Raw genomic sequence first — 14,302 nt, 5'->3', positions numbered from 1 at the left:
AAGTTATAGCAGATGCATTCGTTATAATTAACCAAAATTCTCTGGACTCTGGGGAGGTACCAGCGGATTGGAAAGCTGCTAATGTAACGCCTCTGTTTAAAAAAGGTGGCAGATGAAAGGCAGGTAACTATAGGCCGGTTAGTTTAACATCTGTAGTGGGGAAAATGCTTGAAGCTATCATTAAGGAAGAAATAGTGGGACATCTAGATAAGAATAGTGCAATCAAGCAGACGCAACATGGATTCATGAAGGGGAAATCATGTTTAACTAATTTACTGGAATTCTTTGAGGATATAATGAGCATGGTGGATAGAGGTGTAACGATGGATGAGGTGTATTTAGATTTCCAAAAGGCATTCGATAAGGTGCCACACAAAAGGTTACTGCAGAAGATAAAGGTACGCAGAGTCAGAGGAAATGTATTAGCATGGATAGAGAATTGGCTGGCGAACAGAAAGCAGAGAGTTCGGATAAATGGGTCCTTTTCGGGTTGGAAATCGGTGGTTAGTGGTGTGCCACAGGGATCGGTGCTGGGACCACAACTGTTTACAATATACATAGATGACCTGGAAGAGGGGACAGAGTGTAGGATAACAAAATTTGCAGATGACACAAAGATTAGTGGGAAAGAGGACACAGAGAAGCTGCAAAGAGATTTAGATAGGTTAAGCGAATGGGCTAAGGTTTGGCAGATGGAATACAATGCCGGAAAGTGTGAGGTCATCCATCTTGGGAAAAAAAAACAGTAAAAGGGAATATTATTTGAATGGGGAGAAATTAGAACATGCTGCGGTGCAGAGGGACCTGGGGGTACTTGTACATGAATCCCAAAAAGTTAGTTTGCAGGTAATCAGGAAGGCGAATGGAATGTTGGCCTTCATTGCGAGAGGGATGGAGTACAAAAGCAGGGAGATCCTGCTGCAACTGTACAGGGTATTGGTGAGGCCGCACCTGGAGTACTGCGTGCAGTTTTGGTCACCTTACTTGAGGAAGGATATACTAGCCTTGGAGGGGGTACAGAGATGATTCACTAGGCTGATACCGGAGATGAGGGGGTTACCTTATAATTATAGATTGAGTAGACTGGGTCTTTACTCGTTGGAGTTCAGAAGGATGAGGGGGGACCTTATAGAAACATTTAAAATAACGAAAGGGATAGACTAGATAGAGGCAGAGAGGTTGTTTCCACTGGTCGGGGAGACTAGAACTAGGGGGCACAGCCTCAAAATACGGGGGAGCCAATTTAAAACCGAGTTGAGAGGGAATTTCTTCTCCCAGAGGGTTGTGAATCTGTGGAATTCTCTGCCCAAGGAGGCAGTTGAGGCTAGCTCATTGAATGTATTCAAATCACAGATCGCTAGATTTTTAACCAATAAGAGAATTAAGGGTTACGGGGAGCGGGCGGGTAAGTGGAGCTGAGTCCACGGCCAGATCAGCCATGATCTTGTTGTATGGCGGAGCAGGCTCGAGGGGCTGGATGGCCTACTCCTGTTCCTAATTCTTATGTTCTTATGTTCTTATGATGCTTCAGACAGGTAGAAAAATTTAATTTATTTTTTATTTGATTTATTTATCATTTATTATTCATGATGGCTCTTTATTTGTATAAGTGAAGTGTTAAATGCTTGTAAAATTCCCTAACTTCACTTTAACTTCCCTTCCCGCCTCTCCCCCTCCCCCCAATCCCCCCATCTCTCGTTCCCTGTGCCTAATTTATAAAGTGTAGGTAAGGTTTTTCTGAGCGTACAAAAATCTACTCCATTCTTAATTAGTTTGGAGTAGGCATAAGTGGCTGGACCCGCGCCCTTTTTAAAAAAACTGTTCTAAAATGAAACTATTCTAACTCACTAGAATTGGAGCAAACTACATGCCGAGAATTGCACTTTCTAAGATGCTCCATTCTAAACTAGTTGCTCCAAAAAAATAGGAGCAACTCGAGAACCAGTTGATGTGGTATATTTGGACTTTCAGAAGGCGTTCGACAAGGTCCCACACAAGAGATTGATGTGCAAAGTTAGAGCACATGGGATTGGGGGTAGTGTTCTGACATGGATTGAGAACTGGTTGTCAGACAGGAAGCAAAGAGTAGGAGTAAATGGGTACTTTTCAGAATGGCAGGCAGTGACTAGTGGGGTATCGCAAGGTTCTGTGCTGGGGCCCCAGCTGTTTACACTGTACATTAATGATTTAGATGAGGGGATTAAATGTAGTATCTCCAAATTTGCGGATGACACTAAGTTGGGTGGCAGTGTGAGCTGCGAGGAGGATGCTGTGAGGCTGCAGAGTGACTTGGATAGGTTAGGTGAGTGGGCAAATGCATGGCAGATGAAGTATAATGTGGATAAATGTGAGGTTATCCACTTTGGTGGTAAAAACAGAGAGACAGACTATTATCTGAATGGTGACAGATTAGGAAAAGGGGAGGTGCAAAGAGACCTGGGTGTCATGATACATCAGTCATTGAAGGTTGGCATGCAGGTGCAGCAGGCGGTTAAGAAAGCAAATGGCATGTTGGCCTTCATAGCAAGGGGATTTGAGTACAGGGGCAGGGAGGTGTTGCTACAGTTGTACAGGGCATTGGTGAGGCCACACCTGGAGTATTGTGTACAGTTTTGGTCTCCTAACCTGAGGAAGGACATTCTTGCTATTGAGGGAGTGCAGCGAAGGTTCACCAGACTGATTCCCGGGATGGCGGGACTGACCTATCAAGAAAGACTGGATCAACTGGGCTTGTATTCACTGGAGTTCAGAAGAATGAGAGGGGACCTCATAGAAACATTTAAAATTCTGACGAGTTTAGACAGGTTAGATGCAGGAAGAATGTTCCCAATGTTGGGGAAGTCCAGAACCAGAGGTCACAGTCTAAGGATAAGGGGTAAGCCATTTCGGACCGAGATGCGGAGGAACTTCTTCACCCAGAGAGTGGTGAACCTGTGGAATTCTCTACCACAGAAAGTTGTTGAGGCCAATTCACTAAATATATTCAAAAAGGAGTTAGATGAGGTCCTTACTACTAGGGGGATCAAGGGGTATGGCGAGAAAGCAGGAATGGGGTACTGAAGTTGAATTCATTGAATGGCGGTGCAGGCTAGAAGGGCCGAATGGCCTACTCCTGCACCTATTTTCTATGTTTCTATGTTTCTATAGTCTCAGAATTATGGGCCACCCATTTAAAACTGAGATGAGGAGGAATTTCTTCTCTCAGAGGGTTGTAAATCTATGGAATTCTCTGCCTCAGAGAGCTGTGGAGGCTGGGTCATTGAATATATTTAAGGCGGAGATAGACAGATTTTTGAGTGATAAGGGTGAAAAGGGTTATGGGGAGCGGGCAGGGAAGTGGGGCTGAGTCTCTGATCAGATCAGCCATGATCTTTTTAAATGGCAGAGCAGGCTCGATGGGACAAATGGCCTACTCCTGTTCCTATTTCTTATGTTCTTATGTTCTTATGCACCTAACTTCAAACACATCCTATAACCATTCTTCTATTAACTGGCAAAAAGTGGTGAACATTAATTTCACCACTGTTACTGTGAGGACAGATTGCTATCCAATACTCCTATTGGGTTGTAATACGTTAAAATTAGAACTTTATTTTCGATTTCAAATACAAGAATGACAGAATCATAAAATAAATGGCAGAGTTGAATTTGATACTGTATTATCTGTTCAATGATTCTTGACATGCCAGGTCTTTACTGTGTATACACAAGTTATTTCAAACTATTATGGACACAATTCATGAGGAAAACTAAGAGAGGCATTTTGGAATCCATTGAGGCAATTTTCAGCAGTATTTTCTTGTACATAGGAGAAAAGTAGATCGATTGATAACATTTTGTTTTTTTAGTGCACAAGAGAAAAGCAGAGACATAACAGAAAATATTCTGCAAACATTGGTTAGAATAATTAAAATGCCCCACATTGAGTGATAGTTCGCCTATTACCTCAACTTTAAAAAAATGTGCTTTGAAAGTGATACTTGTTCGATTGAAAAAAATGTTTTTCTTCAAATATATATTTTTGCTTTTGCTGGCAAATGCCTATTTATATACCAGAAGCTGCCAGACTATTTAATATGTGTAGTATTACATTTCTTACTCATCAATACATACACAATACATTGTACAGAATGCAAATTAGTACAGGAGCTGTATTGTGTATTGCTACAGACTGCACCTAAATTAATATGTAAAACCGGCATCTGTTTAAATAATTCTTAGTAGGGAAAGAAATGCTAATTTGGCAGTTTATTATAGAAGGGTTTTACCTGATGCTGCACAGCAGACCTTTTGGGGATGATTTTAATGAAGCACAGGATCCACTGTGCCCAGGGATTGAGGCACAAGGGAAGCCGTCCAGCCCTCTGCATCTCAGGGCCTGGGAAATTTTAACTCCCGAGCCTCAGCTACATCTCTTGCTTAAACCTGACAAAAAGCTCCATCTGACCGGTGAGTGGGAGCAGAATTTATGGCTGTAGTAGGTCCCCATCGAAGTCCCAAAGGAACGATACCCAGCACCAAGATAAGTGAGTGGGAGCAGGGTCGGAAGCTCAAAGCAGGAGGGAAGCCAAGAGCAGGGAGACACAAAGGGAGAAATTTTAGCACACATAAACGTGAAGGTTCGGTTTTGGTCAGATGTTAAAATTTAAAAAATCTGAACCCCAATCAAAACCGGCTTCTGACGCTCCCACTTCCAGATTTTACAGAAGCGGGAGAACGGGAGCAGCCAACCTGCTCCCAGGAGGCAGGTTGCCAATTTAAATATTTTAATGAGGCTGGCAGCCTCTGATTTACAGTTTGTACAGTGGGCCGCAAAGTTTCCCAGGCCACGGGGAAACCTAATAGCTGAAGCGAGGCAAGGACAGCTTAGGGGAGAAGCTAGGGGCCTTCATGCTTGTGGGCCAAAAGGAGCAGGATTGCTTCCCCCCAACCACACCCCCATATAAAAGCCCCTGGGGTCGGGACCAGATTCTCCCAGGATCGGACACCCCCTTCGGGGTCGGGGATTGGACCCTCACCGGGAATGGGCACCGCCTCTCGGGGTCAGGGATCAGATCCACCTTGTCTTGTGGCCTGCTCTGGGGTACTCCCCACTCGACTGGAAGCCAAGCCTGTCAATCAGGCAGACTTCCAGGCAGTGAACGTGTCAGAGCCTAAAACTCCAGAGTTTGCGGGGGAAACTCACCCCCCTCCCCGCCCCCCCCCAATGCCTACGTAAGCCACCACTGATAGTATCCAGGACCAGGTTTCCAGAGGAGCACTCCTTATTCTACTGAATTCTACAGACCTCCAAATAGAATATCGTTCTTAGCACTCAGTCTAATCTAATACACTACCTGATTATAAATTAAAAGTGGATTGAAATTAAACATTCAGAAGATTTCCACTTTTTAAACTTAACTGTAAAAAACGATTAGAACCCACAAATATTTTGAGAAAAACTATGCAGCAAATTAAAGGGACAAGGCACCTTAAAAGCTTTCGATCACTGCACATCACACATTGCAGACAATGGAAGCCCACACTCCAACCTCGCTATAACACAATCCTTGAGTACCAAGTGTTGTGTGTGTGATAATGATGTATATATCATTGTAAATTCCTGCACAGCATAAAAGATACTATAAAAAAATTGGGGGCTGTGATCCAGGAACCTGATAAGAGTGTTATTTATAACTCAGCCTTATAATGAGGAATGTACTACATTTATCACAGTCAAGGCTAGACTTTGACAAGTAGTTTACTACCTCATTAAGGGACAACAAAATCTAAATCATAAGTAGAATAGAACATTTAACAAAATGGAAACCTTCATACCTCTGCAAAGTTTGGATCATTTTTAATACCTTTCCCCCATGTAGCGGACTTCCTCCAGTTTATTGAAATGGCACAAGAAAGAAGAGGAGAGACCACCAGCAAAGGAAGGGAGACATTATATGTGTAACCACCCCCTCCCCCCCCCCCACACACACACACAGAACATGCAATTCTCAGGAGAGTTGACATCTACACTGATCCAGACAACATATCAATAGTTTATTTTTAATATTTGATCTTTCCTATAGTAGCCAATTTAAAAATTCAGTTTGCTCTCATCTCTCAATATAGATAACATGATTTATAATAAAGTGCTCATAAATAATACTAGTCTTCACTTCCAATAGATACATGAGATTTTACAGTACAGGTATTCAGCAAAAATAGGAAATACTAAATTTGATCAGGAAGCATCCATTGAACCACAGTAAGTCTTCCCTGCCTACAGCAGGAAGCAGTTTCCTTGAAGGTAATCTACTGTCATTAATTTTTGAGTCATGCTGAGTAATGCTGCTGGTATTAGTAACTGAATACAGCTCATCACTTGAACTGTGTTCACATTTCTTCTATTTGTCTTCAATCATTATGTAACTGACGACTGGACATTTCTGCTGCACACACTTCTTGTGCTGGAAATGCCATAAAAAGTAAGTTTTAAAGCTATTCCTTTTCCTGTGCAACTCACTAAACCAATAGAATAAACTGTTGGAACAAGACACAAAAACATAAAAGGCCATTGAGACCATTAAGCCTACTATTTCCACAGACCATGAAGTGTCCACTTTAACATGGATTGTACCCAAACCCATTTAACCTCCTGAGGGAAAGTTATGTAAAAAAAAATTACTAAACATTAAAAGACAACTAATATAAAAGCTACAGAATTCATATCCATCCCCACACCTCTGTCGTTTAACACAACCGCTGACCACCCCCCAGTGCAGCAGCACAGGAACCAGTGAGGGGGAAATTTGGCAGAAGCGCAAAATGGTCAGTAGCGAATGGGCGTAAATGTAAAGGAAGTTTGGGCGGGGTTTATGACAGGAGGCCGAATCGTGACCGCCTGTTTTGTGCCCCCGCTGGAGTTGAATGTGAAGGAATTGAACATCTCTGTCTATACCCATACCCTCAGACTTCAATACTGTGCCCAACCCAGAAAACCTTCTAGTTAGCACGGGAATTCTTACAACAGGAGCTTCGTGTCCTCAATCATCAGACTCCAATTTGCACTTCACCAACAATTTAGGTGGGCCGCAGGTTATTTTGATTTCCAAGACCATTGTCCAGTCAGTCACAAATAAATGTAATTACAACAATAATTAATCTTTGAGCATATCCATAATTATCATTCATTCAATTCCCTTTACATTAGCCATCAGAATAGTCATTTTTAAATGTTCAAACTCTTTACTGTCCTTGCTAATGACAATAATAGATTTATAAACCAACATAATTAAAACTGCTTGTCCAGCCAATAAAGCGCATTCACTATTCAAAAGGAAAAATTACATACATTGGTGTTCTTCTGTGGTTCTATTAGCTAATTAGATTGACAAAGATTAATTATGTCAGTTTATCTTTGTGATTTTAGAAATATTTAGTCAGTGACAAGTTCCATAAGGTTTAAGTAAAATATTTCAAGCACAAAAAGGTTTTAAATTCATCTGCTGCATTAAGCTTTAGAACCATTTTATCAACAAATTGCTTGTCTGTCCAAATCGGCTACTCAGCAACATTTCTGTTTGACTTGTTTTGTAATTTTGTGACCCAACAACACACTTATTTCTTTCAGCAAAACTAACTGAAAAGATAAAGAAAGATTTGGATTTATATAGTGCCTTTCACAACCACCGGACATCTCAAAGTGCTTTACAGCCAATGAAGTACTTTTGAAGTGTAGTCATTGTTGTAATGTGGGAAACATGGCAGCCAATTTGCACACAGCAAGCTCCCACAAACAGCATTTTGATAATGACTAGATAATCTGTTTCTGTTATGTTAATTGAGGGAAATATATTGGCCAGGACCCAGGGATAACTCCCCTGCTTTTTTTCAAAATAGTGCCATGGTATCTTTTGCGTCCCATGGTATTAAAAGAGATGGCGGAAGTTATAGCAGATGCATTCGTTCTAATCTACCAAAAGTCTCTGGACTCTGGGGATGTACCAGCGGATTGGAAAACAGCTAATGTAACGCCTCTGTTTAAAAAAGGGGGCAGACAAAAGGCAGGTAACTATAGGCCGGTTAGTTTAACATCTGTTCTTAGGTCCACCTAAGAGGGTAGACGGGGCTTCGGTTTAACATCTCATCCAAAAGGCGGCATCTCCGACAGTGCAGCACTCCCTCAGTACTGCACTGGAGTGTCAGCTTAGACTTATTTTTTGTGCTAAAGTCCCTGGAGTGGGACTTGAACCCATATCCTTCTGACACAGAAGATGTTATTAATAGAGTTATCAATATTATTTGATGTCTATTAATCTGAATGAAAACAGTGGATCAATTATAATCGAGATTTTGATCACAAAATTAAGAAATGCGCTTGAAATATAAAACTAAGTAACTAGTTCTCCCCATGTTAAAAAAAAGTCAGTAATTTCAAAAGATTTCTATATGCAGCTCATACTAAAAGATTCAAAATTAAATGGGAATAGCTCCCCTTGGAACTGAGAATGTTTAAAAACTTAGCTTTGCACCAGGCTGCAGTGATACTGCAATGGTCATGAAGGGCAAATGGCATGGGACCTTATACTTATACACGCACCTATATTACGCTGCACAGTTTGTGTTGATGCAGAGCTGAAACTGCTGTGCAACATAGCTTGTTTATTATTACAGACTATGAGATTAACAATTTGAAAAAAGTTGAAACAAAAATGCTGTAACCACTCAGTAGGTCAGACAGCATCTGTGCAGAGAGGAAGGTAGGGTTAACGTTTCAGGTCAATGACCTTTCATCAGAACCATGTAGTATTTTGCTTTTAATTTTAAAAAGCTTAACCAGTTAAAACAATAAGAATATACTGGTTAGTTATTAATTCACAGATTACCGGTTGATTTAAACTGGAATAATAAAAGCTGTTTTAATGTGTTATCTGTGTGCATTGACTCGTTTGTCCACCATCACTATATTATTTTCAGGATTTAGTACAATCCTTATCAATCCCAAAGGCTTTAAAAGGTTAAAGGTTAACACCCACACAAAAAGCAAAAAATAGGAACAAATTACTTATGAAAAAGAAACAAATTATTATTCAGTGCCTGTGTAAAATAATTAATAGTTTTTTAAATTCTTCATATATTTTAAAATATGTATTAGAAGGAAAATATAATGCATTATTTAATATTTTAATATAATTGTAACCTAAGTAAAAATGATTTTGGGTGTGACATATTCTGGTTTAATACATATTAACTAGGTTGTAATCATGTTATCTGCCATTTGTACATTGAAAATGACTCAAAACTCTAGTTGAATCTCATTTAACACACCAAGACTCTGTTGTGTATCAGATAGGATTGCTTTGAAAATGTGAACTCAGCCGTTAGCAGAGGTATCCATCTCACTTCTCAGCATTTACCAACACATGAAACCCACCTGGGGATCCTGGGAAAGCCGTTTCAGCAGCCGCTCTGTGCTCCGTTTTTTGATTCTCTTCCTGAATCGTTTACTTGGCAACCTCAAGATGTGGAACCCTTTTAGATTTCCAACCTGCATCATCACAAAATTAGAAAAAAAAAGAGATTATGGAATGTACTGAACTACAATATTGATTACCAGGAACGTTATTACAACACAGTTGATAATGACATGCTCAACACTTGCCAAATATTTAAGCCACTCCACTGAGGATGCGGCAAACCATGCCATCAACAGTATTATAAGTGAAACTCTTGCCTTATCTAAGTCCACTGGGAGTTTACAAAACATCTTATGGTGACAGTTTAAACACAGTGCAAAAGCAGGGGTGGGGGGAGGCGGGGAAAACTTCATTACAAAATATCAAGGGACTGTCGGTGAGGTATTGAGTTCACTCAATTATTTTTCAACACATCAAGGTAGAAATTGGAATGGATTGCACCCATTTTTCAGGTGTAAATTAGACTCAAAACATGCCATTTAGCTGTGGAATGGTGTGTGCCCAACTTGCACAGACACTGGTCCCACTGCAAAATTTGTAGGACTCATTGTTTTAGCAGTCTCGACCTAAAACAGGCGCGAGGCCCCTTGAACATGTAAATTAGGTGCTTAACACCTAATAAAGGGCCCCCTTCACAATGTGGCCACATTATGAGCGGGGAGGGCATTCGGGGTGCCTGCTCAGGATTCTTCAGTGGCCCCTGCTGCCAACTAAAGGCACGTTTGTGAATTGATTTTTTCAAAAACTCCTTACTATGGAACCAGGAGGTGCAAGAGTACTCCCCCAACTCCACAGGAGTCACAATCACCTCCCCCACACTGCTCACGTAGCCCGCTCCAATCCGTCTCCTGTGACTACACGCAACTGGAAATTGGTTTCTCTTGGTCATGCCTCCACAGGCAGCTCACCTCGAATCAGCTGATGAGACCCAAGTACCAATTTATAGCGATCCTCGGGCCTCTTGCTTCAGGGGCTTATTGCCTCCGCTGAACCAAGTCTGGGCCTCAGTATCAGCCCAGACTAATTTCTACCCCATAATCTTTTAATAGTGCTGTCAGATCATATATGTATTGATTATTGTGGTACCAACAGCAGCTGTGATAATCTATTTTAATATTGTTGTAACCATGAGCAACATTAACATTTCATTACATAAAAAAAGACTCAAGTATGACAGATTTAATTAAGAAAATTGTTTTCGATTTGTATTGTGTAGCCTTTAATTGTAGGGCATACAACTCAGTGCAGGACACCAATATCAGAGTGTAGTGTCATGTTACAATCCTTTTATTTTTAAAGACAAGGTTCCCTATTCATTTCAACATAAAAATTATTTCAACTAAAGTGATATAATTTTAAGAAATTCAATGAAGATATGCCCTTCAATTCAGAGCTTGGCACTTTATCACTAAAAAGTTTTTTTTTTAAGTACTATATTGCTGATGTCATCACAGTACTGAACAGTATAAGCTTCCTAAATGATCCCTTGAGATTAACGATTTGGCATTTAAAGGCCACTCTTATTTACAAACTAACATATTATTCAAGCGTAGTTATGTTACCTTCTAATAATGAGGTGTAGTTGAATTAGACAGAAAATATGGCTACTAGAGTAATAGCAACTGCATCATTAACTTTTTAAAAGTCTCCTATAACCCTGCTGTCATTAATGACTTGCTTAACAGTTTAAGTATACTTTTAATTATCACAGCCTGTCTTTTAAATATCAAATTTCTATCTCTAAATTGTACTGAGTTCTTTTTACGGTCTCAATTGTCACTGTAAATGTCATCACTTTATACCTTCAGTGAAGCAGTGACAGGCCCACTCTTATCCCTGGCTTTATCTCCTTTTCCATCCTTTATTGTACTACAATGATCCCTTTTTCATAGTTTACAGCTGTATCCGCTTTCCACACGTGGCAAATGATTGCCTCCATAAAGGTATTTTCTGTTTCAATCTTGCATTTTCCCAAGGGAGAACAAAAGGGACAAGCTTTCTGGAGTTGGTTTCACTGAGAAAATTGTTCAGAATTGCCTCATTCCTCAGCAGATTAACGAATGCATACAATCCCAGCCTAAGTGCTATTGTACAGCACAATTTGGCCATTATACTTTGTCCTTTCCATTTAGAAATCCTCCTTACCAATTAAAGTAATACAGCCTACCAATACCTGCTCCCAATTAAATCGGAGCTGTATTACCTGCCTTGATGCAGCTGGTCACAGATTCCTACCACTTACTTGTATTCATTAGCCCTATTCATCATCAAGGGCTGATGGCAGGAATTCAAGCGTCTGGCTTTATTTTATTCTGGACTCACCAAAATTATTAGCTTTCAGTTTATGGTCCCAATAAGCACTGGATTAAATAGAAAGGACTAATTCAAGCGGAGGCATCTAACACTATTTATAACTTCGCTCATCTTCCCATCTATATTAACACATCAGTATATTGCAGCCATCAGTATCTTAATCAAAGACTGTGCATAAAGTCTTTAGAGTTTTGTCCATATTACTGTCAGCCTCCTGACCCCTTCCTCACAAGGGAAGACCAAACTGAGATCAACAGTGTAGATGGCAATTAATAAGTCCATAGTTAAATGGTATATACAATCAGACTCCAGCATTTTATGCTATAGTTTTACAATTTCCCATGGATTCTTTGGAACAAAATAAAAGCAAAAATTAATCATAATCTTGTAACCATTGGATTTTTTTGTAAAGGGTGCCCTATAAGTGAGGCTCCCTACTTACAAGCTGTCATACCTGTTGGAGGAAAAACATAGTTTTAATCCTCTTCCCACATCGATACAATATTTTGCTGAAATTGGCAAAGGGCCCCTCATCTGCATCAGTGGTGGGTCTGTCAGTGAGTACTCTGCAGGGTTAACGAGAACTATCAGCCTTTTCAGTTCTGAATACCCGATCAGGAGGTGTCAGCGCTTTAAAAATTCAGTGCCAGCTGTGTACTGCTTTGTACTTTGCCGGTACCGACTTTTAAAATCGCTGATTCCTCTTGATCAACCTCCAGGACTGAAAAGAATGCTAATTACAATGAGCTATGTGGAGATACACACTGATAGACCCACACCAGTGAAAAAAACAACAGGCCAGATGTTACTAAATCTAAGGAAAGCATAATTTGATGCTGTCTTTTTTAACACTGTGGATGGTATTCTCCCCTTATTTTTCCACTGCCAATTCGCATCTTTTATAAAACCAAATTTACTGCTCCATCTTACACTAATGTTTCTTTACAATGATTTAAATAAATAGATTGTAGGAAAAAGCAGCAAGATGTATTTTATTAATTATGCTTAATCGTGCCCCTTTCTGCAGCTATGTGATCTTTGAAAATGTTTGCTGCCTCTAAAATGGCAAGCTAGTTTAGCAACACATTAATGTATTCATATGGGCACTGCGATACATAAAAAATACATATGTATTTTTAATCCAGTGCAATTTACTTTTCATATCTCTCTTCTTGCGTACAGTTCTTTCCTGAAAGGTATTCCAGTTCTCAACCTAGTTCCAAGCTAAGTCATGTGCTTTGAGTTAGTATTTTATCTGACTGGAAGAAAGTAAGATGGTAATATTCCCTGTCCTCCTATTCTGTAGTTGCCGTGTGAATGTTCCAGGTCGTGACTTGGCAAGCTACAATGAAGGAAGGAGCAAACAGCAAACAGCAGAAGGTGTATCTTGAATCTGAGACACTACAAGACTGGTGACATGTTCACTCCATCTGGCAAAATGCTTGCTCAGTTCTGCCTATTTAGGCTCTCCATTTCCATGGATCATCAGAGCTCTACCAAATCAGAATGTAGCTAACTGCACTCTCTTCTTGGACATCCATAAACTGGAAGAAAAACAAAAAATACCATTGCTTTGCAAGGTTGCTGAGGTCACTTTCTTCTGCTTATTCCTCTGTGGAGTTTGAAAGGAGACAAGGTCAGAAACTATGCCCTACCAGCTGAACCAATTTAGAGACTTTCTCCTGAGGCTCCTTTGACCTGCTCGACCTGACTGAGGTGACCCTATGTACCTTGGTATTGAGCCTTTGGCTGAGAAGGTGCAGCTTATTAGAAGTCAAGCTGGTTATAAATCCTGAATCAAGCTTTGTGGAAATAAAAAAAGCAATCCTTTGCCAACAAAATTATTGTACACTAACAGCAATACCATTCAACCTCTTCTTAAAGCTTACTTGTGTTTGCTATTCCTGACAATACGAAGATGATTTACTATGTAAATTCATTTTTATTCCAAATTTAAGAACAAACTATTTAATTGCCATATATCTGAAATTTGCTACATTATAAGATAATTCAAAAACTCCAAAAGTTCAATTGGGTAAAGGCCATATTTGCTTTAAATATTATATAAATATTTGGTTGCCCTTCCTAAAATGCAACCGACTGCTAAATAGACATCAAGAGTTTCAAAGATACAAATACATTCTGACAACTGTTTATTAGACTTAACCTCCTTAACATTTGGTAGGGAAAACAATTGAATCAGTCTCGTCTCACCTGCAATGAATTACCATAGGATACCAAACCCACCTGCAGTTGGTTCCATTTAATATTTCATGGTGTCTACATTTTCTACCAGTGAAAATTTTTAAATTATTCTCAACAGCTTTCCCACATCACTTTTATTTTAAAAAATTGATCTTATTTGATAATGTCTTTCTAGATCTTTCTTCTCTCATGGGGTTTGGAGGGTTGTGGGTAATCCAAAAAAGCATCCTTGATGCAAAGAATAAAAAGCTCCACCTCAGTATTCTTTAAATGTTTCACTGCCTGTCACATGCTGGTTTCTCAGTCTGTTATTTTGCTGAAGCACTCAT

General features: G+C 39.9%; 1 protein-coding gene across 1 annotated transcript in view; it reads right to left on the bottom strand.

Annotated features, from left to right (window-relative positions):
- LOC139274800 (PC3-like endoprotease variant B) overlaps positions 1-14,302 on the bottom strand; it is a 994,028-nt gene that overhangs the window by 869,064 nt on the left and 110,662 nt on the right. The window contains exon 2 of the mRNA XM_070891493.1: positions 9,413-9,526. Within this exon, the coding sequence (XP_070747594.1) occupies positions 9,413-9,526 (114 nt within the window). The remainder of the gene's footprint in view (positions 1-9,412; positions 9,527-14,302) is intronic.

Source organism: Pristiophorus japonicus, chromosome 10, assembly GCF_044704955.1.
Source record: "Pristiophorus japonicus isolate sPriJap1 chromosome 10, sPriJap1.hap1, whole genome shotgun sequence".
Lineage (NCBI taxonomy): Eukaryota > Metazoa > Chordata > Chondrichthyes > Pristiophoridae > Pristiophorus > Pristiophorus japonicus.
The sequence above is the reverse complement of the archived record's forward strand: the minus strand, read 5'-3'. Positions and strand labels throughout refer to the sequence as shown.